Source organism: Oreochromis aureus, linkage group 18 (genome assembly GCF_013358895.1).
Source record: "Oreochromis aureus strain Israel breed Guangdong linkage group 18, ZZ_aureus, whole genome shotgun sequence".
Taxonomy (NCBI): Eukaryota; Metazoa; Chordata; class Actinopteri; order Cichliformes; family Cichlidae; genus Oreochromis; species Oreochromis aureus.
This window is the reverse complement of record NC_052959.1, coordinates 18,639,830-18,653,754: the sequence shown is the minus strand read 5'-3', so window position 1 is coordinate 18,653,754 and position 13,925 is coordinate 18,639,830. Positions and strand designations below refer to the sequence as shown.

At 38.8% G+C, this 13,925-nt stretch overlaps 1 protein-coding gene across 1 annotated transcript in view; it reads right to left on the bottom strand.

Moving 5' to 3' along the window:
- asic1c (acid-sensing (proton-gated) ion channel 1c) overlaps positions 1–11,709 on the bottom strand; it is a 103,979-nt gene extending 92,270 nt beyond the window's left edge. Inside the window, exon 1 of the mRNA XM_039602751.1 lies at positions 10,224–11,709. Within this exon, the coding sequence (XP_039458685.1) occupies positions 10,224–10,778 (555 nt within the window). The 5' untranslated portion in view covers positions 10,779–11,709. The remainder of the gene's footprint in view (positions 1–10,223) is intronic.
- Positions 11,710–13,925: the final 2,216 nt, after the last annotated feature.

Here is a 13,925-nt window from a genome sequence, read left to right as displayed (position 1 = left end):
AAGTTTTATGTTCTACTGCATAACAAACCTAAATACAAAAAGTAGCAGATATCAAACAAACGCTATTTATTTAGCACATTTAAAAATGACAATGTGGCAAAATGCTGTGCACAGCATTCATAAATATGTGCTGAAATATAAAGGATAAAAGAATTAAATCTGTATAAGAAACAAGTATAAGATACTAAAAAACTAATCAAACTGAATGAATGTATCACTGGAGGGGAAATGTTTGATTGAAAGCTGAAGGCTATTCCAAAGCTGCCACTGTCATGATTACCCTTATCCACTAGCCTCAACTGTGGAAAAATGAAAGGAAATGATTAGAGCATCTAAGAAGCCTGGATTATTTCCTTAAAAAGTACATTGGTGTCGTGTACAGCTTTAAAAATAAATAAAAGAATCAGGTGCCAGTTCAGGGCCACTCATATTGCTGTAATGCGGTCTGTTTTTCTGTTAGGTGTGTTGCTGCAGCATTTTGTACCAGCTCTGATTAGACCAGACAACTGGGACTGGCCAATACTCAGATACAGTTGCAAAGCCTTGACAAGCTGCGACCATAAAAATTTTCATATCGCTGACAGAGATTACTTCATCTTAGCAACACGCCTCAGTAGCAGAATCACAGAGGTCATTTGTTTGTGAGATTACAGTGCCGATCAACAATGACAGCAAGTTTAAAAAGAAAAAAAGAAAATGTAGCACCATGCAGCCACCCCAGGTTGGATTCAAGAGTAACAATTTTGGGGGAAACCAAAAACACCAAGTCAATTTATTTTCGCCTTGCTGTCATTCAGCTTTCTTGCATTTTTTGTCATTCTGATGGCAGAAGACAGAGCCTAAAGGTATATATTTATTTAAAGGCAATATAATGGGGCCTAAACTAAAGCCATGAGGTACTCCATAAGTGACTGGGACAGTGGACACAAAGGAAAGGGCATGTAATAGCCAGAGACAACTCTTCTTGATCGGATGCTGCAAAATTATCCAGAAGATGAGATTTATGAAGCTGTCAGACATTTAAATTGCTTTGGAGCGTGTATACCGGTCTCTTAACATTTGTTCTAACAAGAGAGGAATGCAGCCATGGCATTATTTAGCCTTGGCTATGAGTATTAGCCCATCAAAGAAAAGCTTATACGCTTGCATTACTTTTATTATTTTATTTGCTTCTTTATTAAAGAAGCAAATATGTTTCAATTCACTTCTGAGAAGTTCTCATTGTTAAAGTCTCCAAGAAGAATGCCAGCCTTTCTCGTATCAACATCAGCATCTTGTGTATGATAACTGCAACTTACCAGAAGTTCTCGGCTTGGTATTTCAGCTTCTGTCTATCTCAATTTATCTAAACTAATGCTGAAGTACTGCCTCTAGATGAAGTGAACATTTCAATCAGCAAAACTAGAAATACTCCTATTCCTTTTGTGTGTTTCAACATTATACTGAGGACTGAATAGAACAAATCATTTTCAGATGATCCAAGTCTAATTTAGCATCATCTTAGTCTAAATAACCAAAACTGTTTCATTATAATCATCCGGTAAAAATGCAGCAATCATGACTGTAAATACAACAGTTTCTATCAGAGATCACCTTTTGTGTAATCTAAAGTCACTTAGAAGAAACTTTTGATTAATAAGAGCATTACACAGAATATTACAGCACACATGCCATTTGGTTGCAGAAGCTGTAGGCTGTCAAAACTAACGTTATCTGCTGACGCCAAATGCGAGCTTTGACACGAAGCAATCTCGGCAGACATTAAGCTCATTGAACGGACCGACTGGAATGCAGACGAGAATAGCCATCTTCGGTGGGAGAAGTGACAAAAACTGCATTCAGGCTAGACAGTTTCAGCCTTCCTGAGACAACACTGCCAAACGTTTGTCATATTGAAAAATGTCACTGCTGATGTTTCAAAATAAAATGATGTGCTTATCTCATATGAATAAAGCATATTTATCGGACAACATAAACATGTGAATGTGATGGGACAGCATAATGTTAAAAAAAACAAAAACCGGTAATTATGAGAAAACCAAAGCCAGGGTCAAAGATGTCCCAGGATGGATTCGCCTGCAGTCAGAGCTGTGCTGGTGTCTTTGTAGCTGGACGTGCTATCTGCTTCATTTCTGTCATTGTGCATTTGCACAATTAGCCTGATGTCAGTGTTTCATCTATTTTTATAGTATTCCATAAAGCTTACAGGTTAGGGGAGACAGAAGATAACTGTACTTGTGCTTGTTCACTGAACTTATCCTCAGGACAGTGCTTCTGTGCAGAATAGCACACTGCACTGCTTTAAAGGACAAAATTAGGGAATCATTGTCTCCAATGAGCAGTTAACTCCCTGTATTAAATGTACGATTGTGCTACTACTGGCTACATCTTTGCTCTCCAAGATACACACTGATGATAAATATGTCTATTTTTAGGGCAGTAGACTGTAAGCCCCTATGCCTGGAGGCAGGTAAAGCCTTTGTAACACCTCTGCCTGTTGTGAATTTCAGGAGATGCTTCAAACTGCTGAACATTAATGAACTCTAAAGTAAATGCCTCACATGTAATGATATTTCTTTCTCTTATGGCCTGTCAATTTTTTTCTTTTCCTGTTTTTTCGAGGTATCGTGGATTTATTCTTAGATCTGGGTTGTTACTTTTAAATAATTGAGGGAAAAAAAGGCCTATACTTCTTTCTGTAACTGCTTCCTTCCTGAAATACTGTTGTTCATCAAACACGAAGTAGAAGCCAATGTTAAAGTGACGTTAAATTGCACACTAGTTGAGACTTTACTTCTTTGACCACTAGTCCCAGCAACTCATCTTTACTTTCATGAAGCCGAGCATGTGCACAGACTTTTGACTTGAAATTATCCCCACATAAGCTTCCAATTAGGCTTGCTGTAGAAAATACGCCCATGTGCCATTCTGCGTATTTCTTGGTGACTGTGGTGTATTTGAAAAAGTACGCGCGGCTGATATTTGACCATAAAAATAATAACTCTTAGCACATTTCCTTGTGTGTATCCACATGAGGAACCGGCACATCGCAGTGACTTGAGGATCGCTTTAACGTGGAAATGTGTTAAATCCCTCAAACTTCTGTCTAAAAAGGGGAAGAATATATTCGATTTTGTCAGCTCTGAGAATCACAGTGGCACTCACAGATTTTTCTTTGAAAAAATGCACGGCACCTTAGCCATATTTGAACATCAATTTATCTTACTTTTCAGATATGGCCATGTTCTGATTTTTCCCATCTCCATCTTCTCCTGAGTTTATAGAGAGTGTGTCTGCTACACACTGATAAGTTTTCATAACTCAACACCTCTTATAAAACTCATGAAACATTACTCAGTGGAGCGTCTTGTTTTCTTCTTTCCTGACACTGCCGCTTCGCCTTCACATATCAGCTGCTGTTGCCGAGCAGCTAGTGGCACAGCGTGGAGACACACATTTAGTTTTTTTCCCCCTTCTAAAACCAATTGGCTTAATGATGCAGATTTAAAGACTACTCGTTCTGTCCAGCTGAAGAGTGAGGATAGCTTTGTTCCACACAGTCAGCCCACATACCCACTTAACAAAAAGACTACAGGAGGTCTACTCGGTGGCTGCTGGAGCAGCTTGATATTTCACTGCTAAAATTTGTACTTTACGGGAAGCAGTTTTGTGAAGTGTTGTTGCTTGCTCTCTGTGTGTGTACATAAGGCTTCATGTGGCAGTGTCAGCTGCCATGTTTCTGACTGCAGACAAGCCCCTGTGTTTATGTGCATGTACATACGGTAAGAAGATAAGCAAATAAAATTCTGAGCATGCACACTGATTTAAGCCTGTCTGGTGCTGGATTTTAGCAATCAATACAAATATTTTGGAGCCCAAAAGTCACATCGACAGCAGGCACAGCAGGAAAAGCAGTGATGTAATGTTCAGTTACAAAGCTATACTAATGAAAAATCTTATAATGGATTCAAGGACTGTGTGTAATAATTAAGCAGAATGCATAGTAATGAATCACATAATTATCACCCTTCACCGTTATGTTTGTGTACTCATACTGCTGTCATCAGCACCGTTTCTAGCTACACTGGCAGTTGTTTTTAACGAAAAAGCTCCAATAAATAGATTGTAAGAGCATTTAACAATAGACAGAAACAAATATAAATGATAGAATCATACACAGATTTAAAAGCTGGGACATTTTCCTTAAATACAGTAAGGTCCAAAATGTGTTGGACAAAGACACATTTTTTGTAGTTTCGCCTCTGTGCACCACAGTGGATTTTAAATGGGAAAAATCATCATCTAACTGAAGTGCAGATTTTCAGCTTCAACTCAAGGGGTCTCAAAAATTATTGCAGTAGCTATTTAGGAATTATAGCCATTTTTATACATGGCACCCCGTTTTCAGAGGTTCCAAATTAATTGGACAATTGACTGACAAGGAGTTTCACGTCCAGGTGAGGCATATTCCCCTGTTATTTCATGACGAGTGAAGCAGACTTAAAATCAGATTCAAAGTGCTGAATTAGGGTTTTTTATAGCTTTTTACTCTTATTTTAAATATGAAATCTAAAGTGGTGTCAGTGCAAGTGAGCGGGGCCATAATTAGGCTGAAAAACTACAATAAAGATAGCAAAATCAACAATCTAGTTCTTTTTTTAATGAGTGCGATGGCCAACTCAGCAACACCAAAGAGCTCAGAAAGACCACAGAAGACAAAAGTGGATGATGACAGAATTACTTTAAAATGATGTCAGTCTTGTGGAGCTAGTGTATCACTGCCAAAGTCTACAATCAAGAAATGCCTTCATGGAAATAAAGACTGTTTACAACAAGGTAAAACCTCTGGCTACACTCAAGAACAGGAAGGCCAGATTAGGCTTTGCAAGAAAACAACTAAAAGAGCCTGGCTCTTTAAAGAAACATCTATGGGCCAATGAAACCAAAATGTGCTTGTACCAAAGTGATGGGAAGAGAAAAGCATACCGAATTATCTGTCAAACATGGTACTGGACATGTGTGGACATGTATGACTGCCAGTGGAACTGTGTCACTAGTGTTTATTGATAAGAGAGCTGGCAGTATAAATTGTGAAGTGTGCAGTGCTACACTCACATGAAACTCAGCCAAATGCTGAATGCAAAGAGCTTCACAGAGCAAATGGATAATGACCCAAAGCAAAAACAAAACCAATCCAAGAGTTTCTCATTCTTCAGTAGAAGATTAACTAGTCACTTGATCTAAACCCAATAAAGCACACATTTCTTGTTAAATAAAAGTAAATACAATCCTGATTACTTAAAAAAAAATATGTTAGATTGTTCAATTAATTTTTAGCCTCTGAAAATGGGAGACCATGTATAAAAAATGACTGTAATTCCTGAACAGCTAATGGATTTTTTTTTTTTTTTTTGGTTAAACCTCTTGAAATAAAGCTGAAAGTCTGCACTTCAATCATAACTTGATTGTTTAATTTAAAATCCACTTTGGTAGTGAACAGAGGTGTAAAATAAATTCAATTTTGGACCCAACTGTAACAGGAACATTTGTTAGACAAGAAGACACAGCTAGTCGATGTCAGATAATCATGTATGAAAGTCAGAAACAATACATTTATTAGGAGATAACATGTCAGTGTTATGTTTTCAGTTTGATTCCTTTTCATGATATATAAAAAAATGAAATATTGATATTTTTTAGGTTATTAAACAGTTGGGACAAAGACACATATTGCCGCGTTTTTATAGCTAATCATTAGTTATTAGTAACAGAATCTGCATCACCATCTGCTGAACTGTGATATTTTACTCCGCCAACTCAGCTGTCGCAGAGTACTGTAAACAAAAGAACCTGCTCGACAAACAGGGAAATAATGACTGTTTTTAAATGACTTCAAGTTGGTTTTATGGCACCTGAACCCATCAGCCAATATAAACACAAAAGCTGACATACAGCGCACGTATATTCCAACAATGCAACAGCCTCAGAAACACTGTCTGTCTCCACCGTCAGGCTGTTCATAGGCAGAAAATTAGACTCGAAAACTCGAGGACCTCTTCCAAGTTTTTAGACCCACAAGTCATATAGTGTCAGCCTGGCCGTGTTTTATACCCTTGGCACCCACTGTCATTGGGATTATAAGATGAAAGACAACTCACATCTTAAAGACTGAGCTTCAGCAGAATGTGATGATGAATACAGATTTCACACACTCTGTAAGAAATTGACAGAAATGTAGCCCATGGGGACTTGTCATAACCTGTCAGGACTTAAGAATGGCGCACTACATCCACACCATCAGATTATGATAATCAACTTCTTGCTCACTAGCTGCAGTGTATCATCGACCAAGGTGCCATTTACATAGTGTTAGTCATAGGTCTTACAGAGTCGCAGCAACTCAATAAATGCATTTCGAAAAAGGTCACTTTCTTGAACACACCTTTTTAAACTCAATTAGAAATATAACTCTGTTATACAAATAAATATAGACATAAATAAGTCCCAGTTTGTTAAATTAAACTTTAAAAGTGAATTTCTCTTTAGATATGATTGCATAAATAATCACTTCAGATCTGGAGGTGGGATTTATAATTAGAATGTTTTTACTTCACTTTACAATGAATTTAAGCACGAGACTCAAGGTTGCAGATACTCAAAGAGCACAATACTTCCAAAGAAACTGAAACTTCCCTGAATTTCAAACTAAAAAAGCTTGTCGACGTTGCAGCAGCTATTTTAAATTTTAAATGCAGGAGACAATGAGATAAGAAGAATCCAAATTCTTCGCAAAACTGGTAATATATGCTCCATGAAATCATTACAAGGGATTAAAGTTTTTAATAGTATTCAAAATACAAATTGCCATTCTCCTCTTGCCCATCAATCCATTACAATGCAAAACATCTTGAATGCTTTGTTTCCCAACTGCATCATCACCGGGACTTAATCGGATTCTTCCTTCATTTATTCAAGGTCAAAGCTCATCACTCCCACTGTCCTTTGCATTGTAAATCTGCTTCTCAACATGTCTGTGGGGGGAATTTGAATATAAGCTACAGCCACCACAATACTGATTTTTAAAAAGAAAAAAACAAATTAATTCAATGATGATATATTATGAGATCAAGCCAGCCTAATCCAACCTGCTTTTATGAGTTTGATGATTAATTTGGGTGTTCTCGCAGCATCCAGTGCACTGAAGCAGGTTATGAACTTAGTCACTCTATTAGTGAGCAGGAAGCAGTTTCTGCAGTTATTTGTGAGAGACTATTCTAAGATGCAGCACCAAACACTCTGCTAGATGGGTATGGCATACTGGCACCCATCCAAGTCCTGACAGACCCATTTGCCACCACTCAGAGCATAATGCCGAGGGGTGTTGCACTGCTTTGACCGGTCCATCCAAACAACATACAACAGTGATTAAAGGATACAAATAAGGCTACGTTCACACTGCAGGCGAACGCGCATCAAATCCGATTTTTTTGACCCTATGCGACCCGTATCCGATCATGGTATGACAGTGTGAACGGCACAAATCCGATATTTTCAAATCCGATCTGGGTCACTTTCGTATGTGGTCCTGAATCCGATACATATCCGATGTTTTAGAAAGCGACTGCTGTGTGAACGGTCAAGTCGCATTAAATCCGTCTTTTACGTCACTGACACAAGATAGACGCCAATTATCAGCGCCGGAGAAGCGCCCGAGAAGACATCGCGAACAATTCCTGGCCATCCGGTGAAACTGTTGGGAAGACCACGTTGGAGAAACGTGAACATTTTATTTGTACTCTATTTTCTGCAGATTCTGACAGAAATCTGCAACTATCTTTTGAAGCACCGCTCCTCTAAAACAGCAATAAGGATCATCATTAGGTTATCTACATTATTATGTAAATAACAAAATAACTTAAAGCAAAAATTGGGAAACATAAAGTCCGAAGTCTTTATATTAAGGGCCATCAGTCAAACAATATTGTTTGCGCATGCGGGCCGCTTTGAGCGTTCACACTAGAGCGTTGTTTGCTGTCGCATTTTATTTGTAGTGTGAACAAGAAGACAAAAAAATCGGATTTGATCAAAAAATCGGAATTGAGCATTAAGACCTGCAGTGTGAACGTAGCCTAAGACTGCTCAAATCTGGCACACCTATCCTCAGCCAAGTGGAAGTTTACTGTTGGATCTGCTGTACTTACCTGACAACGACAAACCAACGTGCAGCATAACCAAAGTTATTAAATTTTTCTAACAGCTCATTTGACGCCGCAAGCATTTTCAATCAACCCGTACAACAGCAATTAGCTTCCCATGAACGATTTGCTTCTCAAGACACTCTTGAGTGCTGCTCAGAAACAAACATGTAAATGGAGACATTCCCAGTTCGCAATATTTGCGACATAAATTGAAAAGAAGCAAGCCTGAAAGGCAATATTAAATTTGGGTTTTATCTCCTCCTTCAGCAGAGAAGAAGTATGATTGACTCTGAAGATAGCACCATCACTCACTTAAAAACTGGACATCTTGAAGGGAGGGGGTTATTTCAGGGTTGATTAAAGATACAACATAGATAAGCAATCATATTTTTCTGAGTGGATAGATTCAACTGAAAGATTAGCAAGTTCAGTGTAAGTTAAGTGTTACTCTATCAAACCTGCACTGCAAGAGATGGAATAAAGGACACGGGCACTCTGAGAATAATAAAATACCTTAAAATAAGGAAATGGGAGTGAAACAGAGACAGCTGATATTGCAGCTTATCACTAGGCTGCACCTATAATGTTTATTTATTCACTGGCCCATGTACAGAAGTCTACTTTAAATCAAATAATAAGCCAAGGTTTGCCTGCTGCTTTTTGGGTCTGTTTTTCACTCAGACAAAATGAGCTAATAACAATTAAACAGACTGATTAAGCTTGAAATTGCATCAAAGCACTAGACAACAGCAAACAGGGAGATCACAGGTTGCCTTATATGGAAAATGCTTAGAGCATAATATTAATCACAATAATAAACTGGGATTCCAGTAAACCACAATGAAAAACAGTAAGAACACATTGCCTGTGCAGGAGTCACTCTTTAACAACATGCAGACACATTTCACAGTGTAACGCAGCTGCAGTCCTTGGGTGTGTTCAGATCTTTGAGGAGACATCATTGCATCAGCTGATGCCAGACAGAACTGCCTACTTGTTCCACTCTTACAACTTATTTCCAGTCAGCTCGATTCACCTGACAGATTCAAACATCTGGACAAGGCAATTATTTCATATCACCTGGATCCAGGTCTCTGCTTTAACTAATTAAGTCTATCACTCTAAATGGCTGAACCAAGCATATCTACTGTAAATGACTTTCCAATTGTTCCCTTTCCTACCAACTATACACAATGTTTTAAATGAATGAGGGTCTCCTATTACCACACAAGCAGAAGGGCACTTTACAGTTTAGTGAATTTCATTCATACCGAATACTAAATGAAGAGTTTGTGTGTGACTGCCAAATGGAGTGTGGAATGAATCAAAGCACAGAGTATGGATGCTTGGTGATAGCTCGGCATCAGAACACCTCTCCTGAACAATTTCTCAAATTAAACAAAACTAAATCAGTTACATTGCATTGTTTTAAGTGAGAATTGAGAAATTACTTGTTGAAAACAGATCACTTAGAGCAACAACAGAGAACATTTGAGTACAAAACAGCTGCAAAATAATAATCAGTTAGGAGGCTTAATTTCAACACTGTGACTAAAGTGTCTGATTTGCCCAAACAAAGGTTTACGTGCATACTTAAACTGTGTATCTGACCTCAATGAAACCCCTCATGGAAAAAATAGGTTCCTTCAAGATGAACACACACACTACATAGGTTTTCTGTATTCTTGGAAATCAAGCTGTCTTCTGAGATCACTGAGCAAGTAATAGCAGTATTTCACCTCAGGACCATATCCTTAATAAAGATATAATTCATCACTTGCATCAAATGCAGAATACAGAGCAACAATGTTAGTGACAGTTTTTCTAAGCATTCGTAACATTATAGAGAAGTAAAAACACAAACTAAAGCAAAACATCTGCGCCAAATAAACTGCAAAGTCACATTGAAACTGGGTCTTAACTTATCCAGATGCAAAATAAAGCGACAGACTATCAAAACGAGCAGGAAACGAGACAGGATTACAGCAGCTTAAAGGACAAGCACAAGAACCACTGGCTACTTACTGTGGTGAAGTTCCCCGGTTGGCAGTCCTCTCCTCGAAAGGTGCACTGCAGCAGCATGTCACTGATGTCATGACCAGTTCGGTTATAGAAATCAGTCATGTTGAACAGTTTGGGCTTAAAGTTCTGGAAGTTTGCCTTATCCTTTAAGGCGGCCAGAACTTCAGGCTCAGCCAGGTGTGGGTTGGCTATTTGGTAGTTATTATTAAGGAGGGCCAGGAGCTCTCCCACATGATAGAGGTCATTCCTGGTGATTTTGGAGAAGCGGAACTCATTGAGGTTGCAGAAGGTAACTGCTGGGAAGGTGAGGTTTGTTGCCGCCACCTCGTCCAGCTTAGTGACGTGAGGATACTCCAGATAATATGACACCCGATCCATGCAGACCAGCATCAATAAGCCCAGTGAACCCAAGAAAGAAAGCGTCCAAAGAAATCGACGGAATGTCATATGCCCATAAGCGAATATGTGACTCATGCCATGTAGGGTGGACATGTTAGCAAAAGCTTGCAGGTTGGAGGGCCTGACGCTCTCTATGCTTTCCTCTGAGCTTCCCTTCATGGCTGTAGAGTGATGCTCAGCACTGTCACCCCAAGAACTTCAGGTTAGAGACTTTGCTTAGCAACAAGAATAGCAGAAACCAACCAGCAGTGTTGGTTTGCCACACTGCTTCTTTATTCCCTCAAGAAGTGGTAACGGTCTCAATAAATAGCCACCTTTAAAAGGGTTGCCAGTCTCTGTAACAGTTTTCTTTTCATGACAGTTCGCATTCCACTGAGCTGTTCTTGTAGTCCCAGGTCCCCCCTGTTCTTTCAGGCTTCTGTTTTATTATCTCCAAAGCTGTCTCTCACACTCCCTGCTCAGCTGTCCTTTGTAACGGCACCAAACACAATGACAGAAACAGCCACTTCTACCCAAACGCAATGCCTCCTGATTCCTGAGTCGTGTGAAAAGGAAGAATACAAGGGACAAGAAAAGAAAGAACAGAGAATATAGCAGGCGTAAGGATAGAGGCGAGAGATGAGGGGGGGGGACTGCAATGAAAAGGGCTAGCGTTTGGAGAGAGGTGCTAAGCCTGAGCAGTCAATGGGACCCTTCCTCCTCCAATCGGAGAGAATGCCTCTACATCGCTATGATAATGGGATGCAATGGTTTTGTGAATGAAGGTAATAAAGAGAGAAATGGCTCACTGGTCCCTCGCTGCCACCTTGCTTTTTCTCTCGTGTCTCTTTTGCGCTTCTCTTTTCTTCCAGAAATGAAAATGAGGGGGTCAGAGACCTCCCACCAGCCCACCAGTGTGCTTGACAACCGGCGTTCACAGATTCCACGGGTTCCACTTCCTTATTTGCACAGATCTTCAGTTAATAGGGATGACCACCTCTTGACGCTTTACGATCACCCCCCACCAGCATAACCGCTAAAGCCGCTTCAAGACCCCAAGCTTTAGTCCTGTTAACATACAGATTTATATTCTGCCGTGTGGAGCCTTTCACTCTCTTTCTCGCATCCTCTCTCTCTCTCTCTCTCTCCCACCACTCCCCCATTTCTTGCTCTCTCTCTCGCTCTCTCTCTCCTCCTCTTTAGTAGTCAGGATCCATTCCACTGCTGAATGGCTGCTTTGTTTGTGTCTCTGTGCTCACAGGGGGAGTCTCTCAATCTGGACATCACCATCACTGTGTTATTATTCCTTAATCTGCTCCTACCTACTGTACAGTCACTGTGTCATCAACGCATTCGCTCAAACAATGCCACAGGTTGTTTACTGCATCGATGCACATATTAAGAGTTAAATGGTGTTCCAGAAGTTTCCACATGTTAGCCTTTTCATAACAATATCAACAAGTAAAGTGTGAAAATATGGCTTCCAAGCCACCTATTATAATTATAACTGAGTATCTATCCAGTCATAGATAATATTTCCATTTTTTCTTTTATATATATAAAAATAAAAAAAAATAAAAGATTTATATATATACATACATATATACATATATATATATATATATATATATATATATATATATATATATATATATATATATATATATAGATCTATAGCACATAGATACTTTTTTTTTATTTTGGCTTCAAGCAATACAGAAATCCCAAAAGCATTTAAGAGTCTTTGTGCAGCAGTCCTGGAATATTTATTTGTTGCGTGTATGATTACAGTTTAGGCTTGACCAGTAATGAAATTGGTGATTTTTTGTGGGGTCAAAAGTTCACCTCACCATTCTGACAAGCCCTTCAATTTCTCCTGGGATCAAACAAGACGATCATTCATTGGCTACTCAAGGATGACTTATTATCTTAACAATAGGTGGACTGCAAGGGATGAGACCACAGCCCTTTAGGCATTTAATCAATATTCTGCCCAGGCAACCGTGGAGACCATAGGAACCTATAGCCAGAGTACTACAGAGGTATACATTTCACATAAACCCACAAAAAAAAGACATTTGTCAAAGCTGAGATGCAATTTTAAAAATGCTCACAGAAGGAAATGGAACATGATGCCTGAAGTGACAGACTGTTGCCGTTTTAAAATCTACCCATCACAACACAGGCTTTGAACATGTCTACCAAAACAAAGTCTACGATATAACAATTTCCAAACTACAAGACAGTTGCATTTTTTTTTATTCCACCACAATATGAGAGCAAGATTAAGCCACTTTAATAACTCATAACATCATGACACGTCTGTATTTGTCTTATTTTATCCCTTGTCAAAATGTCATTAGCTTGATTAAGATGTTTGGATATAGAAGCGGTTTGTGCTTGTCTCAATATTTGAAAATGAATACGATTCAGCTGCGCCCCTTTGCATTCACAGTGAGAACTGATAATGATTAATGTGCTAAAAAACACATTGATGGATGGTGCTTTAGCATTAGAGACCTTCACTGAGTTTAAATATGGCTTCACTCACAGAGCAGGGTTAGGCAACTCAATGACTGCGAGGTGAGAGTCACTGACAAACTAAAAAATCCTTCACCCAGGCGTCAAATTACTGCCTGAAACAGAAATCAAGTAGGAATTTGGCTAAATGCTTCTGGTACTTTATACATATTTGTGTAAAGTGACAGCAAAGCATTAGATCATAATGGATGCAGGGAGCATTAGATGTGGTAGTCCCTGCACTAAAAACAGCCAATTCTGCTGGTTGCTGATAAGACAATATATAGAAAAACTCATGTTCAGCAACAACACCCAACCTCCTCTGCAAGGGCTGGGCTTCTGTTAATGTGATGAAATGTTACTTTTTTTTAAGAATGGCTAGAAAAAATGCAATACATTAGAACTGTGATTCTTATTTTCTGTGATTGTGAGTTAATTCCCAAATACAGCCTATCAAAAAAACAACAAAAACAAACAAAAAAACCCCACTGATGGTTCAAATGAACAAGGTGGAAAAGCAATATTTTAAAATGATTTTGGGACTGTTTCACATTTAATGACTTCATAATTAACTGTGCAAATAGTTACATTTTGTAAAAATGCCACAACAATGACAGATTAGTGGAGAAGGGCACTGAACTTGAGCACTAACTAATGAAACAATCTGTCGATCTGATGCACTTTAAAAAAAAACTCACACAAACTGTGAGGAGCAAAAAAATAATAACTGTCTATATATTGTTTTGCTTCAAAAGCCCTGCTTCTGCACGCCTTTTTGGATAATGATAGCTTTCCCAAAGTACCTAT